Genomic DNA, 25,330 nt, shown 5'->3' on the forward strand with positions numbered 1-25,330 from the left:
GTCCTGTCCAACAGCTGGGCAGACAGACGAGAGCTGAGGGCCTCTTGTGTTGGACATATTTTGCTTTAACAAGAGGGGTTATTAATCTTCTGACAAACCAAAGGTATGTCTGAATAAACCCCTTTTGTAATTGAGGCCAAACTTTATTAATTTCAATCGTGTCTGAAAATCTTTGGTGTTGGACCGGACGGAAAAGGAAAGAGGGGAAGAAGAGAGAGGGACGCTAGAGAGAGGGGGGGGTAGGGGGTGATAATAGGAGGGGAAGGGGGATAAGACCATGAAGCAGCATAAAGCAACAAGTTTACTGGTTGTTAATCATTATGGTAAGGTTCAAATGCAGTACAAAAAGGGCGGGGCCCGTCCACACACACACTCTAATGTTATAAACACACCTGCTAGCTGCAAAAATGTCCACCTGTCGACATGTACACAAAACAGATAGTGTTCACACATGCATACTTGTGCCTTAAAACCAACTAGTGTGAAATATTTTGGTCATTCAGTCATGCAAGCTATTAGTGCAAAGGTGAGCTAACACCAGTGCTCAGGTGAGGTTTTATGTTCTTCTAAAATGGATGGTGGAACGTGAAAAGAAGGAGGGAGAGTGCCCAGCCATCCCCACCCCAAGACCCCCACCGCAGCAGCAGCGGCAGCCGGAATCCCCCCAACGCCACACGGGAACCGGCAGGGAACAACCGCCGCCCGGGCGACCAAGCCCGCCACCCAGGCCAGGGCCAGCAGGGCCGCCGCAAGGCCCCCAGAGCCAGAGGCCAGGGAAGCACGGAGGGAAAGAGAGCGCCGCCCCAGCCCAACCAGGAGAGCAGCCCCCCCGCCGCGCCGGGAGAACCCAACGCAGAGCCCCACCGGAGAAGGACGCCCACAGCCCCAGACGAGCACCCCACCACCACCCAGGAGTTCCGGGCATCCCCCCGCCCCAACCCCAGGTACGAGCCAGGACCCCCCAAGGGAGACCCGCTCCGCACTCCAGGCAGCCATCCGCCCGGCCCACGGTTGGTCCAGGGAGGAGCGAGGCAGGGGGCCCGCCGCCCCCACCCAGGAGGGGGGAACCCCGGGGAAAAAAAAGAGGGCCCACAAGGGGTGTTATAAATATGGCCCGACCAGGCTCGGCCACAGTTGGAAATTTGGCGGGGCCCAGCACTCAGGAGCAAGGACCAGAACCCACCCCCCAGGGACCAGACACCCCCGGCTCAGATGTAATGTGAACTCCCCCACCGCGCGGAGAGAGCACCGCCGGGCCCAGGAAGCCGGCACCCCGGGGACACGGCCGCCGTTGCAAAGGGGCCCGCACCCCCCACCAGGGAAGAGGCAGGGGACAGACGGACCCAGGTCCCACCTTCCTTGCAAAATGTGTGTGCGTGTATGTGTGTTTGAGATGGTGTGTGTGTGCATGTGTGTGTGTTTATGTTGGGATGTATATATTGAGGGGGGAGGGGTGTGTGTACTAAGGGGGGTGCAGTTAAAATTGGCGGGTAGGGCACTAAGGGGACATCTCCTGATTACTCACAGTGACGTCCCCTCACCCTCCCCACCAAGGGGCCCTAAATGTCTAAGGTGCGGTTAAAATTGGCGGGTAGGGTGCTAGGAGGACATCCGCTGCTTTCTGGCAGTGATGTCCAAGCACCCCCCCTACCAAGGGCCCTACATGTCTAAGGTGCAAATAAAACCGAAAGAGGGGGGGCCCACTCCATACAGCAACCATAGGAGGGGGGCCACTGCCTAGTAAACCCCCCCCCAAGGCTCATCGCAGGCTAAGCCCCCCACCCCCTCACCCTATTATGAGGTTATATGAGGAAGGGGGTAAGTTGGGGACAGCTGATAGACTGTCCCCCGGTGGTCAAACAGCTGTCCCCCGCCCCCCCCCAGCAAGGGGGCCAGGCCCACCCAGCCCAGGGGCCCCTACCCCGGAGGCGCCGACACCCCAGGCCCAGCACCACCACCCCCACACAGAGAGAGAGGAGCCAGAAAGCGCCCCCCCCCCCCCCCCCCCCCCCCCCCCGGAGCAAGCCCAGGCCCCCACCCCCAAACGCCGGCCCTAGAAAAGCTCTGGTCAGGCCTCGACGGGACCGAGGCAGCCAACCGGCCGGGGAAACCGCCGATGGCCTCAGCGGAGACCCCGACCCGTCAACCCCCCCTGCCCCGTCTGAGGAACGGGGCAGGGGGGGGCTGGCTGGCTGTCTCTCAGCGCTACGAGGCTCTGGCCTCTTTCTGTGGCTGGCTTGCCGTCTCCTGACTGCCTGGCTGCCCTGTAATATTTTTCTTTCCAGCAGATCTGGTATAAATGTTACAGCCTAAAATAATAACTTATTCAAATCAGTGCTTGTATCCCCCACTTTCTCACCTCTTTCCTTTTACTCTCTTCCACCCCCCCCCCCTCACATTCTTCCCCTCTCCCTCCCCAGACACACTAAATGTAACAAATAAATAAAAAATATTACAACAAAAAGGGATTATACAAATCTACACTCTGGTTTCTCGAAGCTATATAACCTCTTTTTGTGATAGTAAAACCTGTCCAACAAAAAAGGCCTTCAGCTCCAATCTGTTTGCTCAGCTGTTGGACAGAACAAGTTAATAAAAAAAATTATAATAATTTAAAAGGCTATTTTTCCAGGTATTCAGAGACTGCTCTGAACCGGAGCGGCGCCATTCTGTTTCCAACTTACGGGTTTCTTGTTTAAGAGAACGTGTTTCAGCGTTAAACCACGGTGCTACTTGGTTTTGTCTGACGAACTTAGGTTTCAGGGGGGCAACAACATCGAGTGTACTCCTGAGGGCTTGTAAGGCATCATTAACAAACTGGTCATTTATACTAGGACTGGTACTATGGGAGCTGGACTCAGAGTATTTTCTCAGAATATCACTAAGTACTGGCTGAACTGTGTGCTTAAACTCAGACACAGAACGGTCAGTTAAAGTTCTTCTAAGCTGTTTCTTATTCACTGGGGCAGTAGCATGTTCTAATGTAAACTGGAAGGTAATCAGAAAGTGATCAGAAATGATGGGGTTAAGAGGAAGGACACTCAGATGGCTGATTTCTATACCATGGGTTCAAACAAGGTCCAGGGTGGGCTTATGACAGTGAGTGGGTTCATTCACACTTTGGGTGAAACCAACATCATCTAATAAAGCTGCAAAAGCCTTTCCTAGGCAGTCACTGGGGTCATCAACATGAATATTAAAATCCCCTTTTATTATAGTTTGATCAGAATCTAAGACAATAGTCGATAGGAAGTCAGTTAAAAATTCTGAATATGGGCGGGGGGGGGGGATAAATAATTATGAGTAAAACAGGTTTTCGAGTTTTCCTGTTTGGGTGATTATAGACAATATGATGTTTTCAAATGAATTATAAGCATTTTTAACTTTAGGGCTGAGAAGTAAGCTAGACTGTGATATTACTGCCAAACCACCTCCTTTCCCTGAAATCCTGGATTTCTGATAGTTAGCATAAGTGGGGGGGGTTGCTTCATTCAATCTAACATAGTCATCCTGTTGGAGCCAAGTTTCTGTTAAGGCTAAAAGACTGAGGTTGTTATCAATGATTAACTCATTGACTAAGAGGGACTTGGAGGAAATGGATCTAATGTTTAATAAACCGCATTTAATTACATCATAATTCTGCTTGTGAGAACTGCTGTCTGTCACTTTAAGGTTTCTATGACGCCCTCCTTTCATTTGTCTTTCAGCACATAAGCTAAAGCTAGGACCTGCTTGACTTTCCCTGCATGGGTTTTGCACCGGCACTAACCCTAAGGGAGGCTCAGAGGAGCGTTTTACACTGCTGCTCTGCGCCCGGGTCTCGTCTCTGGATTGTCAGGTTCTCTCTAGAAAGAAGAGCGGCACCGTCCAGAGTAGGATGGACGCCATCTCTCTGCATGAGATCGGACTTCCCCTAAAATGCGCTCCAGTTATCCACAAAACAAACGCAGTTTCCTGGGCACCATCTAGAAAGCCAGCGGTTAAATGATGAAAAGTTCGGTAGGAGACCAGAGAAAATTACAAGTAAATAAATTTCTAAATATAAATGTAGTGATACATTAATTGGGTACATCAAATTATTTTAAAAGGGAGTACCATGAAAACATTGATTTCAATTTGATTAAATAATTTGAAACAACTAACAACAGTGTAACAAAAAATGTAACATTTTCTTGAAATGGAAAAACTCAATGATGATGTAATTAAGGAAAATGTGCTCATATGCATAGAAATAATATAACTAAAACACATTAGTTTACTTGCACTTTTGTATAACCTGTTGAAACTTGCTGAGAACATTCAAGATAAATTAGGTCATCTTAAGCGCGCTTAAAATATGTCTATGTGTCAGCAATAATGAATTATTAATTCCTCCTCCATGATCAATTTCCAAACGCTTGGCACTTTAGTACATTTAAAGGGACTTCCTCCATATTTCATTGCCAAATGTAAGTCTGTGATCGGTCAAACTTTGACCTGGTATAATTTTCAAGGTGCATTTAATGGCCATGTGTTTTACATGTAGAGCCGCAAAACGGTCAGAGAAACCTGCGAAAATTTAAAATACAGAATGCTAAAACATGGTTTTACACACAGTTTTTCATTGAAAACAAAACAGTCGCTTGAACGCATGTTGCTGAGGGCAGTGTGAACCTAGCGTCATGCGTGAATTGTAAAACCATTCAAGAACAAAAAGAAAAAGCTGACGTATTGATGAAGCAGCTGCTGTTTCTGCTGATGATGGTGCACTGGACTCTGTTAAGAATTTTCAGAAAATGTTTGACAGAGGGGACATCTACAAGTATTGAGTAAGGACAACTTGATGTTTGATGTTTGAATGGATTGATTTTTTAACTAATACATTAGTGAGATGTAAAAAAGTAATTTTTCTTGAGCTTACATGGTAAGAAAAGTGAGCTATAGCTTATAGAGACAAAGTTAAGATATCATGGGCTACTTAGTTATGGTTCTCTCTAGTTTGTGTTCATTTTTGTTAACAGTGCTGTGTATTTCCTGAATGGGCCACTGAAGCCCCCCCACTACAATCCAGTTTCATGTTGGAAAGCAATCTGAGGCTTTATAAACGTTTCAACTCCATATAAGCCTTTACTTCTAGCTTCATTTATTATTTGTTATCTCACCCCAATTTAAAGTTTTTCTCTAGAGAATAACCAACTGTTCCCAGTTTGCACTCAATATTAATGTGTTTTTTATTCTTTTTTATGACAGCCATATGGCCGCCGTCTTTTTCACCTTTGTCCCTCATCGCCCTTTACTAGGGCTGTCTTAAGAGTTTCTATGTAGGGGAACACTGCACGTGTCTGCATGTCTGTGCCAGAGTCAGTGCACTCACTTTTTTAAACTGTGATTGCAGCATATGGAATTTTGATAGCATTTCAACACAACCTGTCCATCACCCAATAATGTGTTCGTAGAGATATATTTTTGATGTCTTTGAAGTGGATGTGTTCAGGTACCTGTGGATGCTGGAGAAATGCTTTGCTTTTCAAGCATCTTAGAGCTGGTGTTATAGTGTTCCCATTCTGTGCTCACCTGAACAGACACACTTGCACACTGTGACATTTTGGCCTAAAGAAGCTCCACGGGATCATGTTTTCAGTCTCCACACATATAAGAACAACCCGGTCTCATCCTAAAATGTGTAGTAGCTACATTTGTCCACATGGAAATACGTGAGAGTTTTACAAAAACGCCCCCTAAACTGTGAGGGGGATACGTTTCATTTTTCTATTCATTTTCTACGAGCCTTCTCAGGATCACGTGACTTTGGAGGTTTGGCCTGCCGTGAGCAAAAAACATGGCGGATGCACGTTCATTTTTCGGTGGAATATCCCATAAAACAAGATATTTTGAGGACTAATTTTTATTTTGACAACATTTCTAGTGAGAAATATACCATTTTCTTTTAAAATATGCTTTCATTTTGGACATACAGTTTGTAGTTTGCTTGTTTCGTTCAACTTTTTCTCCCAAAGGCTCTGTTACGTTGGAGAAACACGTTAACTTTCATTCATATCTGCAGACGTGCGCGTGGGTCACGTGACTAATATGATTCTCTTTTTTTCCGCAGAAAATGCAATAAAATAGGAGTGATTGTGGACTAATTTATTTTTGAAAACATTTCTAGCAGTATATATCCCCTTTATTTTCATAATATCCATTCATTGCAGACATGCAGTTCGTAGTTTGTTTGTTACGTTCAACTTTTCCTCAAAGGATCTGAAGGCGTTTGATCTTTCAGCCGCATATATTTTTCCATAAATATATGCGGGCTGACGTGGGTCACGTGACGTGACCTGAGTTTCTCTTTTTTCATATAAAAGATCTCGTAAAAAGGTACGTTGCTATTTATTAATTATTTTTATTTACATTTCTACGGACCCGTGTATATAGGTTTCATGCTGTGTAGTTGCGACTTTGAAGGACATTTAAACAAACCGGAAGAATGTTGTTCAGGAACGGACTGGAGAGTTCTCTAAATTTACTTAGCGATTTGTTTTATTCAATATTCTTTTACATGTTAAAGTATTCACACTACAAGTCTAAATGCTGTGTACAATGTCTGATCTTTCCCATCATATCTGTGGGCTGATGTGGGGTCATGTGACGCGAGTTTCTTTTTTTTTCCCGTGGAAAAAAAATCTCGTAAAATAAGATCGTCTGAGGTTTAATATTTAGGTTTAATAACATTTCTAGGGACCGATGTACTCTGTCGTAACGTCCATGCAAGCGTATTTTTTCAACATCAACTAGTTGAGTTAAGAAATACACTGTAAATAAAAAAAAAAAAGACGTTTGGCTCTAAACTGGTTTTGTGATTGCTCCCAGTCCCACGTTTATCGGGAAAATTAAGTTTTAAAAATAAGCCCAGCGACAAACAGGTGTTTATTTTTATTTTTTATAGAAATTAATGTTTCCATTACTAATGCAAACTTTTTGTTTTGCAGGTACTTAAAGAAACAAAACATCAAATGTTTTTCAGAGCGAAGGTACCTTGTCGCGTGACAGATTGCAGTTGTTTTTTATTCAAACTTTATTGACTGTAACAATTCAAAACAACAATTCCAAAAAGCAACAAGAAAGAAACAAACCAGGGGATTATTATGAAATTTTTCACAAAAACATTGAAACTGACGCACAGATTGAATGTTTTAAATGCTTTCTCATTGTCAGAGTTTCTTATTGTGTTCATGTTTTGTTTGAACTCATTGATAAAGTTAGAAAAATGGGGGGTATGATTTATAACTTTGTATTTATGAATGTGCCATATGAATAAAAATAAAAAAAGGTTAATGATGTAGAATTGTTCTTTTTTATGGGATGGACAGTGGGTGAGGCACGACAGATTACAGTAAAACAGTCAGACTGCTACCACAATAGCGTTGAACTTCTGTTGAGAATAATTCATTCATAAATCTGTCTATATATTAGAATATCAGCATCTGGATCATTTACGTCTATTTTAACATAAAAGGGGCTAAAAAGAACTAACATCAACAAACAACAACTACTAATAAATATTATAGGAAATAAGGAAACTAAGTATAAAAAAGTAAAACAAAATAAATGTACATAGTATATTATTTATTATTGTAAATAAAAAAAATAAACACGTCTGACTAAGAGTGGGGGTTGAGGTCGGGGTTTTTTTTGTCTCTTTTTTGGAATCCAGCGTAGAGGCCATGACCCCCCCCCTGCAAGAAAAGTAGAGAAGGTTCAATCAAACAGTGATAGACGATGGGCTACAGTTTGTTCACTCAGTGCTTACAGGACGACTGTTTTTAATTTGATTAGTGTCAATTATCCTTTGTAGGAAATATTAGTACTATTTAAATATTCATGAATAATTACATTACTACATTGATTTTTAATGCATAGCACAAAAGCATCAAATAATCAATATCTAACAACTTGTAGAACATGAATAATAAAACTTGGACATGCATCCATCATCTACCCCTTTTGTCCTTTTATTGACAAAATTAGAAAAGATTTATATAATTTTAAATAAACAAAAAAACAAATTAGGCTGATTATTATTTGGACTTATTTATTTGCGACCAAGCAAAAAAACTGATGGAAATTCATGTTGAAGAGGCACGTTGATGGATTGTCCGCACATATTTTAATCATAACCCCGCCTTCTTTACTTGCAAATAGGCACTTCAAAATAAATAAATAAATTCATTAATAATATATACAACATAAAACATGACTAGCACTCCATTAACTCCATCTGGGTTTCATAAATAAAATAAAAACGTTTACCACTCAAAACAATCATCAGAACTCTAACACAGTATATATGCCAAACAAATTAATAAAAAAGCATTTATATACATTAGAGTTCTACTTTAAAATAGTAATAATGTAAAATAAAAACTGCTCCTATTTTCTTTAAATGTCCTCATTGCATATTAATCTTTTCCTCCAATCACACGGCTGCATTCTGAAAGATGAAAAGTGTAAACTTGTTTAAGAGATGTTTAAGAGGACTACTGTAAACTAAGATAAATGTGTTAGTTAAAATAAAGTAATAATGCATAGTTATTTTATAATAAAAGACTAAAAAAGGCAAATTAATAATACAAAATCCAAATCTTTACAAATTCTGCAAGTATTTTGTCGTATTACTTTTTACTGGTGGAAATGCAAAGAAAAGCGACAACTTAGAAGAACTGGTTTGAACATGAATTATTGCACAAAGACGGAAAGGTGGGTGTGTCTCCAGGAAAGAGATCCTCATGACAACCAACATGATTTTTGATACGGAGGCTGATGCTTCAAGGAGAAAAGAAACGTCAACAGCCAGTGCTGATCAGAACACAATCCAATATTCTCATCACTTGAATAAATGCTGAAATGTTCATCTGCTGGTGTTTGTCTACATTTCTTGATGAAGTTTTGCTGCAAAATAAACCCATTAACCATCACTGTTCTGTCTGTGATGGAATAAACGCCAGGGCTACTATGGGAAGATATACGGTAGTCAACATTTTCTTGGAAAGGATTCTTTTTAAATAATATTTTATAGAATCTTTTAATAGTGTGTAAAATGTTTTTAACTACAAAGCATTTTAATTGCATGTTATATGTTTTATATCAACTGTAATGCCCATTAAAAAGAAAAGCTAAAGTAAACTTGAACTGAATTATTTCTTTCTTATTAAAGATTTGAGGAAAAGTGTAAAAATAACCACCAGATGAATAATTCTGTATTTTCACATTTCTTTGGAGAAACATTTGTTGAGGATAAAAAAAACACAGGAATATCTTAAAAAACATATTTTTGCTAACTGTGCAGAAAAATAAGATTGTACCAGGATAGTAAAATGTCAGAAGTTGGCACACTGGTGGACGGCTGTGGGGCTGAAGTGGTGGGAGGATGGATGTCTGAAACGGTTGATGGTTGGACGGCTGCTGAAGCACTGGAGGGCTGCTGGTTTTTCCAACCTTAATGGATGAAAATGATGAAATGATTAGTGTGGTTGTTTTGGTGAGACATGACCAGATCTGCTGACGGTTCACAAATGAAAGTTTCTAATCAAACTAGAGTTCATGCAGATTGAAGATGTTGTGTCATCAAGCTTCCATGAATAATGAGGAACAACAACAGACTGAGGTGAATGTAAAATTATTATTACCAGTATACCTGATACAAGGCCTTCATCCAGTCAAAGCACGTTTCTGCTTGATCAGGGAACTTAGGGCAACTTAGGGGGCACAACATGTGTGTGGTAAGAGGCGGGACTTTTTGGCAGGTTTGGCAGCAATTTTTGTATCGTCATCGTCAAAATTTAAATTATCATACAACACTGTGAACAGATCGACAATTGGTTAATGACTCTGAGTCACAGATGGTAAATACATACCAATACAGACACTTCATCACATGTGAGGCGTTCTCTTTTGGCCTGAAATCTTTGTAGCCCGTCTTACATTTGGATGTTTTGGCAGCCACAGCGATCACAGTTGATGCAAGAAGTTGTCGAGCCTCGTGGCAGAGTCAGCTGAAAATAGGAAAAGCAGAATTTTTGTGTCCAGTTCCCCATTCTGATAAGATTTGGGGAAAATATTGCCATATTAATGACAATTAATGGTTGTTAGTTTTACAATTAAATTAAGGTAGCAATTGAAGTCTAACAGTTTTGTAAGAATGTGCAGGTTATTATTTCTGAATTTTAAAAAGAAAAGTTATAAAAAAATGTCATGAAGACTTGGTTTTGAGCTGAAGATGTCTTTCCTCTTATCCAAAATGATTTCTGGAATAAAACTGGTAAAAAAGCAGTTTGACTGGATCAGAGAAAAGGTCTGAGCGAGTGTGACGTCACCCATTTCCTTCCAGATCCATCATAACAAATTCAATTCTGTCGTCGTTTCTCTGTGATACAGACGTCACCATGTTGGAGCCAGTTGACAGTGATTGATCTGAGTATCAATTCTATGGCAACTACTGTCGCCAATCAGGAGTAAGCTTGTTGAAAGTCCACACTGCTTCCACTGAAAGTGAGCTTGGTGGAATTTGTCAAACAAACATTCAAGGTGGCACATGCTATTACTGAGGCATCTGTTGGTCAGTCTATAATTTGAATAACTTGTGATAAAGAAACAGTTTTGTAAAACAAATAACTGGAATTAGCAAAAACATGTTGAAAAGGGTATCACAACAAGAATGGTTAATCTGACCCATAGAATGACTAACTAACAGCTGTTTGTTTCTCTTTAGAAGTCAACAGGATTTTGGCTCCTTGGAGCCAGCGGGTACTTCCTGTTTGGAACGTGAGGGGGAGGAGTCAGTCAGTCCAGGTCTCTGAGACAGAGACTGTTTTAAAATATTTACAAAACCAAGTCCAGATGATCGTTGTTACAACGTTTTTTGTGTAAATTTGGAGAAAAACCCTAAATAGGTCAATCATAACACTTTAATATATCAGTAAATTACTGTTCCTTTTTTTGCCGGGAAACCGGCGGTGGCGCGAGCGCTGCCATAATCATTAGCTAATGTAACCCCGATTCTCACAAACCTCCCCCTCTGCTCCACCACAATAACTATACAGTCGAAACAAATAATTAATACATTTTTCTATGATGATCATAGTAACCTGCAGTCGTGTTACGTTCAGTCTCTTGATGGACTGGAGGCCGTATTTTTCAGCACCGCTCTGCCGTCACACAGTGATAACAACAGCGGCATTCATCTGTCAGATGAAAATACATTCAGATGACCATAAAGTATTTTCATTACTGCCTCTTGTGTTTACATTTCTTACCTTTGAGACTTCTTTAGCTCGTGCAGAGATGCAGAACGCGCGACAACCAGATTACCTTTATTGACGCCCAACACCCACCGACCGGCGCGCGGATACGTGGGGGTGGGGTGGCTTAATGTGCACGGCGCGCACGCATGCGTATTTGCACTAAAATTTTCACATGGCCTCTTTGACATATAAACCTAACATTTCTATCATTTGTGTCTAAATTACGTGCATTAAATAACACAACTTGATGTGTGTCTGTCATAAAATATTCCATGTTGGGTCTAAATCAGATAAGCATTGTTCATCACATCAAATATTTACATATTTACTGTATTATACTGTTTTCATATATTTATTACTTTTATCATCTAAATTGTCCTAAGATTTATGAAAAAATAAAAATCACACACTGAAAAATAGGGTTTGCTCTATCAGTTTATTCTGCATAATGGAATGTTTGGCTCAGAACTGAGCTCTTTGGCATCAACTCAACCATTGGGTTTGGAGGAAGAGAATTGCTACCTCTGACCCCAAGAACAGCTTCCCCACTGTCAAACATGGAGGTGGAAGCATTATGCTTTGTGGCTATTTTTCTGCACAGAGCTACGTCACCACGTTGATGGAGCCATTAATGGAAAATCCTGAGTGAGAACTTCCTACCCTCCTTAAGTCAGGACCCTTCAAATCAGTCATGGATGGGTCTTCCAACAGGTTAGTGACCTAGAACCTACAGCCAAGGCAACCAAGGAATGGCTGAAGAACAATCATATCAAGGTCATTGAGAGGCCCAGCCCATGTCAATCCTATGGAGAGATCTCACAGTCGCCAAGCAACAGCCATCAAATATTCATGATGTAGAAGGGTCAAAAGAAGGGCAAATACATTTATATAAATTCTTTCAACTTGATTTCTTTCTAGGTTTGCAATTCTGCACAACAAACAAAGGACAAAAACTTTTTTTCCTCCAAATAAAGGGAAAAACCTTGAAACTTCATGTGAGTTCTTGGCAACTGCCATTTCCCAAATCCTGCTCATACTGGACCCACATCTCCATGTCTTGGATATAAGTAATTAACTTGCCAATAACAAAGACTTATTAAAGGTCACTGAGGTGAACTTTGTAGACAAGTGCGGAAACTGTATAGTGTAAGGCTGATCGGCAAATAAAAGACCATGAAAGTCATCTTGGACTTTAGTAGGCACAGAGGAAGGTTCACAGCTTCCCTTTCCTGGGCATCCCCATCTCAGCTGATCTAACTTGGTTTCCTAACATTCAGGACGTTATCAACAAGGCACATCAGCACGTCTGAAGCTGCTGGCAACCTACCGCTCAGCCAGTCCAACTGCATCATGGTCTGGCTCTCAGATCAAACTGAAGAAGAGCAACAGAAGCTTCAGTGCTGAAGATACTGGAGCAGATCATCGGCTACCCCCTTCCCTACCTGTCATCCTGTCTGAGTAAAGGAACATGTCAAGGACAGCACCCTTCCTGCAGCTAACATACTGATAAACACACATTTCTCTCCACACTTCTAATATTCTTAATTTCTCATGTCATTTACCCCTAATTTAAGATAACTCATTGTCATTTTGTTACATTTTACTTCAGTCTTGCTACAATTAAAATGTAGTCTGTACCCTGACAAAGGATTTGGAGATGCATAGCACATTATATGAGTTTAATAGGTCAGTGTTTCATTCTAAGGTGTTGGACATACAAATCAAAGGCCAAACGTTTGAGTTAAAATGAGAAGTGTCTTCAGCACAGGTGTGAGCACTGAAATGTTTAGCTAGTGTTGTAGAAACTTGAACGGAGGTAAAAAACAATGTTATTGTTGAAATTTAGGTTGAAAAACCCTTCATTGGTGCAGTTCAGAAAAAAATCTCTCATTTCAATTAAAAGTCATTTATTGGTACAAAAATGAAATGAGGTTTTCCTTTATATAAGCCTTTTTTTAGGGGTGGAGCTGGGGCTTGAACTGCAGAAAGTCTCCTCCTCAGCAGACAATTAGTCCCTCATGTCCTCTCTCCATCAATGACTCTGTGCTGCCTAAAAATGAAATGAAGAAGAAAACACATAAATGCCACAAGCCCTGGACATCCATGCAGATCACAAAGAGAAACCTCCTGGCTGTGTGGGGCAGAACCTTCCAAAAGCTGGGAGGAGAGCTCTTCAACCACACTTCAAGGACCTGCAGTGCTGCTGGACTTCACCAACCACAGTCTGGTCAGCAGCATGACATCATAGAGCCTTTAGTTCTTTACCATGGCACCATAACCTGCAATCCATCACATCATGCTTGATCAGTTATGCAACAACTTTAGAAAGTGTAACCCCTTGTTCTATCCTAGGCACTTTACCATTGGGAGTTGGGTCATCTGGACCCACTAGACAGTGCTCTGAACCTTTTTTCTTCAATGATTTGTGATCTTCACTGGTGTCCATGGATTACATGAAATCTTTCCACCTTTATCCACCTTTGTCATGGTAGGGAGAACACGTCAGGGTGGGGTCACAAGATAGCACAAAGGTTACAAAAGATTTTTACCATATGTTGATGACAGCTGATTCTTGTTTTCCTGATGCTCAGACAAAGCCCTTCAGTGTTTCTCTCTGGGTCATTTTGATTGGTCCTTGTGGGAAGAGATTAATGTATTAATAATACTGAAGAAATCAAGAGATATTCCACATCAACAGCATGAGAGTAACATGAAAGAAACAAGCCAACATTTATCTACAACATTACCACAGTCTTTACCTGGAGGTATCATTCTGGTCACGTCTGCTCCAGCTTTTCTGACTTCCGCTTGTTCCAGCCACCGGCCTGAACGGCGAGGATGTCTGTGCAGAATGAAAGGATCAAAATGTATTAAACTGAGAAAACAAACTACACAAAAAGGATGCATCTTCAATGAGTATTTACCAGTTTTTGACACATATGTACTCGGAACATGTGTCTGCTGAAGAGAGGAAGCTGTTCAGTCGGTTCAGTCCCTTTCCCTGATGTTGTCCCTTCTTGATTTCATCCTCGGATCCTCATCATTTCAACCAAAATGTATGTTTGCAAACTTTTGAAACATAAGGGGTTAGAAAAAAACTCCAACAGGAATAAGGGCAGAGGCCCTAAGGGAGACCCAGGACACGCTGGGGAGACTACGTCTCTCAGCTGGCCCCGGGGTCCCCCAAGAGGAGCTGGAGGAGAGCGAAGTGTGGGCATCTTTGCTTAGACTGCTGCCCTCACAACCTGGTTCCTGATGAATGGAAGAAGATGGATGCATGGATGGAACGTGTTCAGGCCTTTCAGCAAAACTCCACGATGGCAGACTGCGATCCTTCCTCATTTACTTTGCCAGAAGACTTGTTGGAGGACTCTGGTGCTGCCACAAACTTACCTGCTCCACATCTCCCATCTCCAGGATTCTATCAAAACAAATAAATGTCGTAAATTAACATGATGATATGACACAAAATACAATAAAACATATATGCAGGCATGTTCATTTTCTTAAGGAAGAGGCCATGAAAATAACCTTACATATTCTATTTCCCCATGAATGCAGTTCACAAAGGAGGTCACCACAGTGTTTTTGGTCAAAAACGCATCTTCCAAATAACCACTGAGCCTAAAAGAACAGAAAAGTTTACATAAGAAAAACATTTATACCATCAAAAATGTAGGTGGAAAAGAATTTTACACACCCCAGTTGGCTCTCAAAACAGTACATTTAGCAAGTTCCATCCACTGCTACAGCCAACATGGAGGGAGAGCATGCAGGACCCTGAAACAGATGAACCTGACAGCTTCTCCATCTCAAAGTTAGCAGAAGATCAGTCCAGGAACTATTTGTACATGTTGTCTCCAAATAACTGACCAGTCTGAGAGAGGAAAGGGAAAAAAACATGAGGTTCTTTTATGTATATACATACATACAAGAATCAGGAATCAGACATTCTGTTGGAGTGGGACTTTAAGTCCCACTCCAACAGAATTTTTAGCTATTATAAAATCGTTCCCAGTGTTTTTTTTTAATTACGATCATTTTGTTTTTTTAAGACATTTTTCTGCAGCACAGCAGCTCATAAGAATTTCACCTCAGAGCTGTGGTGCAGATGTTTGCCTCTGCTAATTTCCCATAAACCATTTGTTGATTCTCTCTCCCGCTAGCTTATAGCACCTCACAAGCCCTAGCCGACATTAGCATAGCAAAAAAAAAAATCAATGAGCAACATTGGAGCTATCCATGTGTAAACTTTTGAGCCAGATACCAGCTCAGACAAGGGAACTCAGGACATTAATGGATCTACCGGTATTTGTCTGCAAGTGGATGCATCAGAATTGGAGTGGAGTAGAGACTTTGGCCCATTCATGGCAGTTAGAGCGTCACAACTATAAGCTTTTTGAGACAATCAGTTTCATCTTCTCCTGATCCATTGAGATTTGAATAAATACTCAGAAACAGTTTTAATCTTATATTATTGTGTATGTGTTTATATTTTTGTTAATGTTCTCAATAAAGAGAAAAATGTTTGATCTTAAAAACATGACTTCCATTGGAGCGGCTCTTTAACTTTGTTGACAATGCTAGGATAAATGCATGTGGTCAATCAAATCAGCCATAATTGTTTAGACCAGGGGTCTGCAGCCTGAGGCTCCACAGCCACATGTGGCTCCTTGACCCCTCCTTTGCGGTTCTCTGACAAAAAATAAAAATGTTTTTAATTCAAACAAATATCCTATTTTTCAGACGACACAGCGCATCACGCAAAACAAAACAGTCAGATAAGTCAAACTTTACACTTTACTCAACTTGGTGATCTACTCAACAGTTGAAGCAAAGTATTACTGTGCCAGGCTCCTGACTACAGTACCCATAATGCTTCAATAATCTATCAAGCGGTGATGCACAATATTTTAAGAAATTCCAGCATTTATGAAGAATTTTTTTAAACCTGACAACGTACCCTAAAAAAATCAATTTGAGGTCAATACGCACAATTTAGAGGGCCTATACCATGCTAGCCATTTAGAATAAACTATTTCCTCGATCTCTGAGGCTCCGCCTTTCTCTTCTTGTGGGTGTCGCCTATTTCATGACATCAACCTAGAGTCGGCGTCTGCAGCGTTTCTGCGTTTCTTCCATCCAAACTTTTGCAAAGATGGATGTGAATATTGTGCAATGAAAGCATTTTGCTGATCACCACTAGCTCCATTGAGAAAGTGGGCGTGTCTGTTAGCCTGGAGGCGGTTTTAGCTGCACAGGCTCTTCCTAGAAGAGGCTGCTCCTCACTTATGATGACGTCACAATGTGAGGACCCTCTTATTGTGAATTGGGAGGGGCTGGTGCTCAGAGGGTTTCAGAGGAATGCTGAGAGATGCGTGAATGGATCAAAATACCGCTGTGGATTAGTTTTTGTGAGGAATTAACATTATAATACACTTTAAAATTTTAAAACGTTGATGTTGCATGATATAGGCCCTTAAAGAAATACTGGCTGAGATGTACTAACAACATAAAATCTACAATGTGTAAAAAAAAAAGCCTTTGTAAACCCCAGTAGTTATCCAGTTTCCAAAATAACATAAATGCAAATGAGTGTTTGATTTTCTAAAGGCTGAAGAGACACCTTGTGTGTCCTACTGAGTTCTGGAAAGTGAGACATTTAAATGCTCTTAGCTGTTTAAAGGCCTGCAGACCCCCGTTTCTGGCTAAATGACCCAAAAGGAAACTTACCTCTGCGGAGACCACGTGACGTTTCCGCCCCCGTCCTCTATACAGAAGAGGCCTTCACCGTGATCCTGCGGCCTTTTAAATTTAAGATGGAAAAACGCCTCGTCATTCAACGTTTATCCTAAACAGACAAAACGTTTTTACTAAAAACCCATCTCTGGTTTCCCAAATCTAAACATTACATTTCTACAGAGAAAAGTTCAAAGCATCGCCCACCTTCCAGCTGTCCAAGAGTTCTTCAGCCGCGCGCCTTCCTGCGGGTTCATCCGGGGGTTTCCGGGGGAGTGGGGTGGGGGTGCCCGTATGACGCTGCGTTCACTGGCTTTTCGAAATGCGCACTTCATGTCAATTGGGGCAAATTGAAGGCTTAAAAGCCTGTTTACTTTAGATAATATATCCTATTTAATATATCCTATTTAAAACAATATTGAAAATTACTACAGGAAACAGTGATGAAACCTTTTTTAACAGATAAATTAGAGCACTTCATTGTAATACTATAATATATGAGATACGTCAAAAAAATTGACAGTTAAAGAAAAAAGAATATAATAGATCCTAATATTTTATAAAATCCATCAAAATAATTGTTTCATCTCATTTATCATAATATTTATAGTTTTTTTTTTTTATCACACACCATTAGACTCGTAGTGTAAATAAATTAAAATGCAGAAAAATCAATTTAAAGAACTCTTTGGTCCGTCCCTGAACTCAACATTTTTCCGGTTTGTTGTCACATGTCAATCATAGCCTGATCGCCGCAACAGCAACACGGAACGAGAGAACCTATACACGGGTCCCTAGAAATGTAAATAAAACAAATTAGTAAATCGCAACGTACCTTTTTACGAGATTTTCCACAGGAAAAAAAGAGAAAGGCACGTCACGTGACCCACGTCAGCCCGCATATATGAATGGAAAAGATCAGACGCTTTCAGATCCTTTGAGGAACAAACAACTTCATGTCTGCAATATTACGAAAATAAAGGGGATATATACTGCTAGAAATGTTTTCAAAAATAAATTAGTCCACAATCACTCTTATTTTATGGCATTTTCTGCGGAAAAAAAGAGAATCATATTAGCCACGTGACCCACGCGCACGTCTGCAGATATGAATAAAAGTTAACGTGTTTCTCCAACGTAACAGAGCCTTTGGGAGAAAAAGTTGAACGAAACAAGCAAACTACAAACTGTATGTCCAAAATGAAAGCATATTTTAAAAGAAAATGGTATATTTCTCACTAGAAATGTTGTCAAAATAAAAATTAGTCCTCAAAATATCTTGTTTTATGGGATATTCCACCGAAAAATGAACGTGCATCCGCCATGTTTTTTGCTCACGGCAGGCCAAACCTCCAAAGTCACGTGATCCTGAGAAGGCTCGTAGAAAATGAATAGAAAAATGAAACGTATCCCCCTCACAGTTTAGGGGGCGTTTTTGTAAAACTCTCACGCATTTCCATGTGGACAAATGTAGCTACTACACATTTTAGGATGAGACCGGGTTGATAAGAATTACCTGAAAGTGAGCACGGACACTGAATTCACACTCCTCTCTAACATACTCCCCCTTCCTGCACTGTTTGACTTACTATTCCACACATCCAACTGTGCTCAGATCTGACTGCTCCACTTTCATCTCGGTTTGTGTATGTATGAATTCTGATTGTGTTCAGGCATGTCTTGACAGCTTCTTCTTGTGTGGTTGGTGGTTAGAATCTTCATTCTCTGACTGTCCTTTGCAGTGTAGCTTCTCTAGTCATGCCCAGCACTTTTAAAAAAAAGGGGTTGTTGAATAATAAAAATGTACCATATTTTTCGGAGTAAAGGTCGCGTTTTTGCATAGTTTAGCCAGGGATATGTGACTTATACCCATGAGCAGCTTATATGTGATTTTTTTAAAACATAAATAGGCCCATATGTTTGTTATTTCCCCACTAACAACTGTTGTTTCCTGCTAAGAACCACTAGAGGGCACTGTATGTGTGTGCATCACTATTTGCTACTGACAGTAACGCAGAAGAAGCGCTGTTCAAAACAAACATGGAGGAGAATCTGATTGTTGTACTCCTGAACTTTATATTTTTCTCAATTGCTAAAAGACTTTATTATTATTTTTTTTTTTCCTTCCTTGGACAAATGCGGGACAGCAAATCATCAAACTGGAGCACAGAGACATGGAGGTACTGCTGAAAGTGGCCTCATTGAGCTCCTGAAAAAAAAAAAGATTGAATGTTCTCATGAACTCAGAAATGGAGACGTGATTATCAATCATTTTGTAGAGCTCTTCAAAAGGATTCAAAAGAATAAATCTGATCTCATAATGTCATCCGTGTCTGAACATTGTCAAAAAGATAGACAGTCAATGCTTCCATGTAGCGCTGAGGCTAAAAACAAGGTGGTAGCTGCTCCCACGTGTGAAAAAAGTGTGTTGTTTATGAACACTTTTTTTGGAAAAGCGTCCAGCAGCTGTTGCTGCGGACACAAATTTGATGTGTGAATCTTGTTTGGTGTGAAAGCAGCGTTACACTAAGCTTGGTGGGTTTTATCTTCTTCCAAAAGTGTGACTTATACTCACGCCTTTTTTTGCTCCTGCAACTCATAGTCCGGGGTGACTTATCCTCATATTTCATTAGGCATAATGAAAAGACTGGGTCATCAAGTTTTCGGGTAGTCTTTAATGATGTAAAGCCTACCCGTTTGCAAAGTCACACATTTGACTGTGAATGTTGTTAACACTTCTGCCATATGTTGTGGACAGCAGTCACAGGTTTAAACATTGTTGCACAGACCCCAGACAGATGCATCTCTATCCATTGCACCTCGTTATGCATTCATCTATGCACAATTTACTGTCTGCCAAGTGACAGCTGAGAACATTTGTTAGACATTTAGGCTACGTTCACACTGCAGGCTGAAACGACCCAATTCCAATTTTTTTGCCCCTAAGCGGCCCAATTCCGATTTTTTCATGACAGTCTGAATGACACAGATCCAATCTTTTCAATTGCGACCCAGGCCCCGTGGGTTTGCCGTTCTGATTCCAAATTGTAGCCGTTCTTTTCAATTGCGACCGCCATCTGACCGGCCAGGCGACTTGATTCCGAACCGTACGTCATCGACACGCAACAAACGTCATCATTTTGCGTTGAAGTAGGCGGGAACGAGAACGTAAACATCAACCATGGTGGACGATGCTGCTGAGATCAGTCAGTGGAAGGGAAGGGAGGTCACTGATTGGATTAATATTTGGGCTGATCGCTCTTTCCAGGCCAAACTCCAGGGCTCTGATCGCAACTGGGCGGTTTTTGAAAAAATTTCCAGATAAATGGCAGAGCGTGGTGTTGAACCTTTCCCGCGATAACTTTTTTTTCTTTCTCCCCTTTCCCACCGTGCTCAGAAGCGCGGGGGACCCGAGGCGATCCTCCTCCTCCCTGTTCTGATCCTTAGATTCTCCAGAACGGGTTAATAAAGAGTCCATAGCATTTATTCTGGGGGAAACCTTCTTTTATTACCGCCCTCCTTCCTCCGTAACACACAACATGAATGCGCGCACACACTGCCCCCTGCCCCCCCCCCCCCCCCCCCCCCCTATTCTCTATCGCGGCACGCGCTTGCACACACACACAAGGGGCGCGGCCCCAACACATGCACATTTCCTTTCCACAACAGTGGATACAGACGATCCCGACTCCAATGCCTTCTTAATATGAGAAGATTGTAATTGTGCTGCTCCTTCGTGAAAATAAATTTAATATTACAAAAAGAGCTCCGCTTTTGACAACACTGTTGTTGACATCCATTGTTAACGTTTGCTCCTCAAACAACAAGTGACGTCGTACACCGTTGAGTATTCTTCTGGCTTCTGCGCATGCGGGTCTCGTTTGGGTCGTGTCACGGTCACACTGGAGATCACAAAAGTTCGGATTTACTTGGAAATGTGAACGGTCTAGCAAAAAAATCTGATTTTTTCAAAAAATCCGAATTGAGCATTAAGCCCTGCAGTGTGAACGTAGCCTAAGTCACACCAATGCACAGCTCCAAACCTGTACACCTGCTCTACATATAAGGTTTCTCTTTGTTCACTAATAGGGATGGTTGTAAATAAAGTTGTTTCACATGTAATTAAAGCTGACATCCATATTGCGGCTGCATATGCACAAGAAAGGCAAAAAGTGAAAGTCACTCATAAATGTACAGAAATACCAAAATGTTTCTATTTAAAAGAAAGAAAAAAACTCCAATTAACAAACCTTTTTTTAACCCATGTGTTGGGATTGGGCAGCCTCTTTGACTTACTGTCAGATTGAAAACAAGTTTTGTGAATAAATAAATAACAATACAATTAAATAATAATTAGAAAAATGCAAAAATGATTACCTTCTGTAGCTTCATTTTTGAAGCCTAGAATAAATAAAAAATGTTTTTGTATTTAAAAAGGTTACATGTATATTTTACAAGACTTATTCGTAAATATCCTTTTTTTTCCCAATTTTGTTTTTCTTTTTGAAGGTACATTATTTTTGATTGTTCTTGTCTTCTATTTCCCCTTTGTTTCTTGCAGATTCATTATTTGGTTTCCCTTGATGCATTTTGATATTAGTTATGCAGCCCTAAGTGGAAGTTGATGGCCTCCTTTTCATAAGTTTTGTGCTGTAGGGTAACTAAACACATCACATTAAGCATCTTCCAAAAGAAATCTGTTTCTGAACGTTATCAAGGCCAGAATTGAAAAATGTTAACTAAAGACATTAAAGACATAAATGTCACCTAATGTAACACATTTAAAAAAGCCATTGCTGCTTTTAGAAAAAAAGAGATTTGTTCTTCTATTAAATAGAAATTTTCTGACAGCCATCTGTCAGAATATATAAATCTGTGAAAAGATACTGTGTTTAGTTACAGTAGTTAAAGTGAACGTTTCAAAAGAGCTGTGCTCTGGATTGTGGGGTGTTTCTAGTGAAGTTTGAGAAACGTTCATGTGGTAAGACAAAGAAAAGACCTGACTTGTTCCATTTAATCTAAGGTGTGTTTGTTAGAATTGGGGTCAGAGGTCTATGTGGCTCAGTCTCTTTTTTCGTGCGAAACCCTTCCAACCATGTCTTTCTGGGTCATCCTATGTGCACTTTGCCACAATCATGCTGGAATAGAGAAAAGCAAAAGTTAAAAGCTAAAATTTAAACATTCAGATTGTCTATCTCTGGAAATAAAGGGCTTTCTCCAAATGCCCAACACCATTGTCACCTTTCCACCAAACATAACAGTCACAGGTAGGCAGGTAATGTTGCCCATCATCATCAAGGCTCTTGCAGGGGGGGCAATGCCCCTTCCCGGTGCGTAGAGCCGACCAAAAAAACAAGGGTCTTCTATATTTTCCGGTCTTGGTTTAAAATTTCCAGCAATGACGTCTGTCCACCGAGTACGGGGTTTGCCTTGAGGTCGTTTCCAGCCCTCAACCCCTGGGTTAAACTGCAATATGGCTTGCGTCGGATGGCAAGAGGGAAGACGGAGAACGTGGCCGAACCATCTGATGCGGCATTGCGCAGTAAGGCAGGAAGCTTGGGGCTGGCAGGTTTGGGTACTTAAGACTCTGTTAGAGACACGTTGGGGCCACTTGATGTTCTCAATGGTCCTAAGAGCCCGGCTGTCAAAGCCATCTATTCTTGTGGCCAAGCTCTCATTTAAGGGCCATGTCTTCGAACCATAAAGCAGGATGGAAAGTACAGCTAGGTTTTAGATCCGGACCTTTGTCTTGCGCGTTATGTTTTAATGACGCAACTGTGGTTTTTTGAGAGACTGCAGAGCTGATGCTGCCAGTGCCCCTCTGCGTGCAGATGATCTCTGGTTTTAGGTCATCGTTAGCCGTCACAATGGATCTCAGGTATGCAAAGCTCTTCACAGGCTCGATGACATCGTTGCCGAGCCGTAGAGGGGGTGGGTCAGGGCCATCACCAACTTGCATGATTTTGATTTTTGTCCAGTTAACCTTGAGACCATACTTTTTTGCTTCTTCGCTGTAAATGCTTAGACCGTTTTTTAGCTGGCTGAGGGATGTGCTGAACAGGATGGTGTCGTCAGCATACTCCAGGTCAGTCAAATGGTAACTACCAAGAGACACTTCAGGGACTTGCACACAGACCCGGGACATCAGCTGATCTATGGTGCAGTTAAAAAGATCAGGAGCTGCCACACAGTCCTGGCGAACACCACTGGAGATGGGAAACCAATCTGGGTCTTTGCCATTTACGTGGACACAGCTTTCTTTGTTGCTGTAGAGCAGACTAAACAAAGAAACAATCTTGGGTGGTGCTCCAAGGGTCTTTAGGCTACAGTGAGGTATGGCAGACAGTGTCAAATGCAGCCTTTAGATCTATAAAACACAATGTAGACATGGCGATCTTTACGGAATTCATAGGTCTTCTCCATGAGAAGACGGACGGCAGAGATGTGGTCTGGTGTGGAGCAGCCGGGCATAAAGGCAGCCTGCTGGGAACGTCGGCTGCTTCTGATGGCTGGGAGAGCACGGTTGAGAGTGTTATGCCTCTGTGGTTGTTGCAGATAAGCTTATCACCCTTGCCTTTCCAGAGAGGCAGGATAGCCCCCTTAGTCCAGTCCATTGGAAGTCTCTATGACTCCCACGCCTCATTAACCCTTGTGCTAGATGACCCCAACCTTACATTGACGTGTTCTCCCTACCATGACAAAGGAGGATGAAGGTGGAAAGGTTTCATGTAGTACATGGACACCAGTGAAGATCACAAATCATTGAAGAAAAAAGGTTCAACGCACTGTCTAACATTGGGAATTGGGTCATCTAGACCCACTAAAGTGCCTAGGATAGCACAAGGGTTACAGATGTGGGTTAGCCACTTGATCATGCCGTCTCCACCTGATTTTAACATTTCAGCGGTTATGGCACAAATACTGGGAGCTTTCCTGTTCTTAAGATGTTTTAGAGCGGCTCTGACTTCTTGGGATGTAATAAAATCTGTTCTACAAACAGCGCTGAGGGCAGCACTGTGTGCAGCCTCAAGGCTGATGGAGTCGGTTGAAACTGTGCTGTGTCGCAGGAGGCGGCTAAAGTGGTCTTTCCAGTGCTTAAGGCAGTTTTCTTAATTTGTAATAAGTTTGCCATCGGTGTCTTTCACCAGGGCTGTCTTTATGCGTGGGCCACCGCGGGCTTGACACAACAGATTGAAGATGCTGCTTATGTTGTTGTTTTGAGATGCAGATTCGAGGTGCTGGGCTTCAGCTTGCCAGAACTTCTCTCTGTCCTCAGCTATGGACACGTTTTGCTGATGGTTCAGTCGGCGGTACTCTTCCAAGTTACCACGGAGCCGTCCTCTCGTCACTGACCAATAATCCTAAAAGTCCTCTCTGATATCCAAGACTTTATTGGGTGGGGGTGGGGGCAGTGTGCGCCACCTTGAATGTCCTCCAGTCTGTCACCTTGTTGGCAGCGAGAGAGTTTAGTTTTTGATGGATGGAGGAGCTGAAATCGTTGGCAATGTTAGGATTGCTGAGTAGGAAATAGTTCAGACGGGGCTGAGTATTCCGGAGCTGGTTGGCTCGTAGCTTTGGTTTAATGTGGGCTACCAGCAGGCGATGGTCTATGTTGCCTGGGCGTCATGTAATTGTCTGCAGCCTGGTCCTCTTCAAAACTTGAGTCTTTAAGGTATGGAGTTAATTCAGTCTCAATAATCAGAAATGCACACAACCGGTTTTACAAATGCACACGCTCCGATTCACAAATGTCATTTTATGCAAACGTGAAAAATAAATTTGGAAATACACACCCTGTGTTTCACAAACACACAGATTGTGTTTCACAAATGTACACTAAATGTTTTACAAATGCACAATAAGTGTTTCTCACAAATGTGCACACTGTGTTTTACAAAAAACATTTTAGAAATTCACAATAAATGTATCAGAAATACACAGTAAGTGCTTCACAAACATGATTTTTAGGCACACATGTGATGTGAACTCACAGATCATTCGAACTGCAGACTGTGCATTCAAAATCCTGTTCTCGTTTGTGAATCTCCCCGTGTGTGTGAGAGATTTTTCTACGGTGAATATTGAGACTCATCTGACGGAGCGGGTCAACTAATGTCACCATTGGCTAGTGAATCTGTCAATCAAACTCATCGGGAAAGCAGGCGGGTTCGCTTTTAGCCAATCGTATGGCCCCTTACACTTTCTCTACGCTTTCTGCGGGTGGCAAAAGCCCCGCCCATATTTGATTCTGTACCAGTCGGTCGTTAGCGTGTTAGCCTTAGCATGGCTTGTCGGTTTATTGCCTTCGGTTG

The 25,330-nt window shown here is 41.6% G+C and overlaps 2 protein-coding genes across 17 annotated transcripts in view; one reads left to right on the top strand and one right to left on the bottom strand.

Moving 5' to 3' along the window:
• The window catches only part of lsamp (limbic system associated membrane protein), an 834,470-nt gene that overhangs the window by 300,235 nt on the left and 508,905 nt on the right, over positions 1–25,330 (top strand). The window lies entirely within an intron of this gene.
• LOC111948417 (uncharacterized) lies at positions 7,037–18,521 on the bottom strand. Of its 16 annotated transcripts, none has more exons than XR_002874412.2 (13): positions 17,226–17,426; positions 17,013–17,084; positions 14,980–15,156; positions 14,816–14,903; positions 14,204–14,700; positions 14,039–14,121; positions 13,829–13,913; positions 13,641–13,757; positions 13,427–13,558; positions 11,292–13,329; positions 11,124–11,219; positions 9,342–10,031; positions 7,037–7,715 (listed from the first exon to the last, which is right to left on the bottom strand). XR_002874412.2 is itself a non-coding variant. In XM_078956622.1 (13 exons), exons 1-5 carry the CDS (start codon positions 18,334–18,336, stop codon positions 14,581–14,583), a joined length of 465 nt encoding a protein of 154 aa, XP_078812748.1. In that variant the 5' UTR covers positions 18,337–18,521; the 3' UTR covers positions 7,037–7,715; positions 9,342–10,031; positions 11,124–11,219; positions 11,292–13,329; positions 13,427–13,558; positions 13,641–13,757; positions 13,829–13,913; positions 14,039–14,121; positions 14,204–14,580. The 16 variants fall into 16 exon arrangements, 11 of the variants coding, with proteins under 11 accessions (XP_078812748.1, XP_078812750.1, XP_078812749.1 ...); XM_078956622.1 differs by lacking the exon at positions 14,980–15,156 and adding an exon at positions 18,258–18,521 and having other exon boundaries at positions 17,226–17,331; XM_078956624.1 differs by lacking the exon at positions 14,980–15,156 and adding an exon at positions 18,258–18,521 and having other exon boundaries at positions 9,342–9,474; positions 9,894–10,031; positions 11,292–13,558; positions 17,226–17,331.

This window comes from Oryzias latipes, chromosome 13 (assembly GCF_053564925.1).
Source record: "Oryzias latipes strain Hd-rR chromosome 13, Olatipes_Hd-rR_3.1".
In the NCBI taxonomy this organism is placed as follows: domain Eukaryota; kingdom Metazoa; phylum Chordata; class Actinopteri; order Beloniformes; family Adrianichthyidae; genus Oryzias; species Oryzias latipes.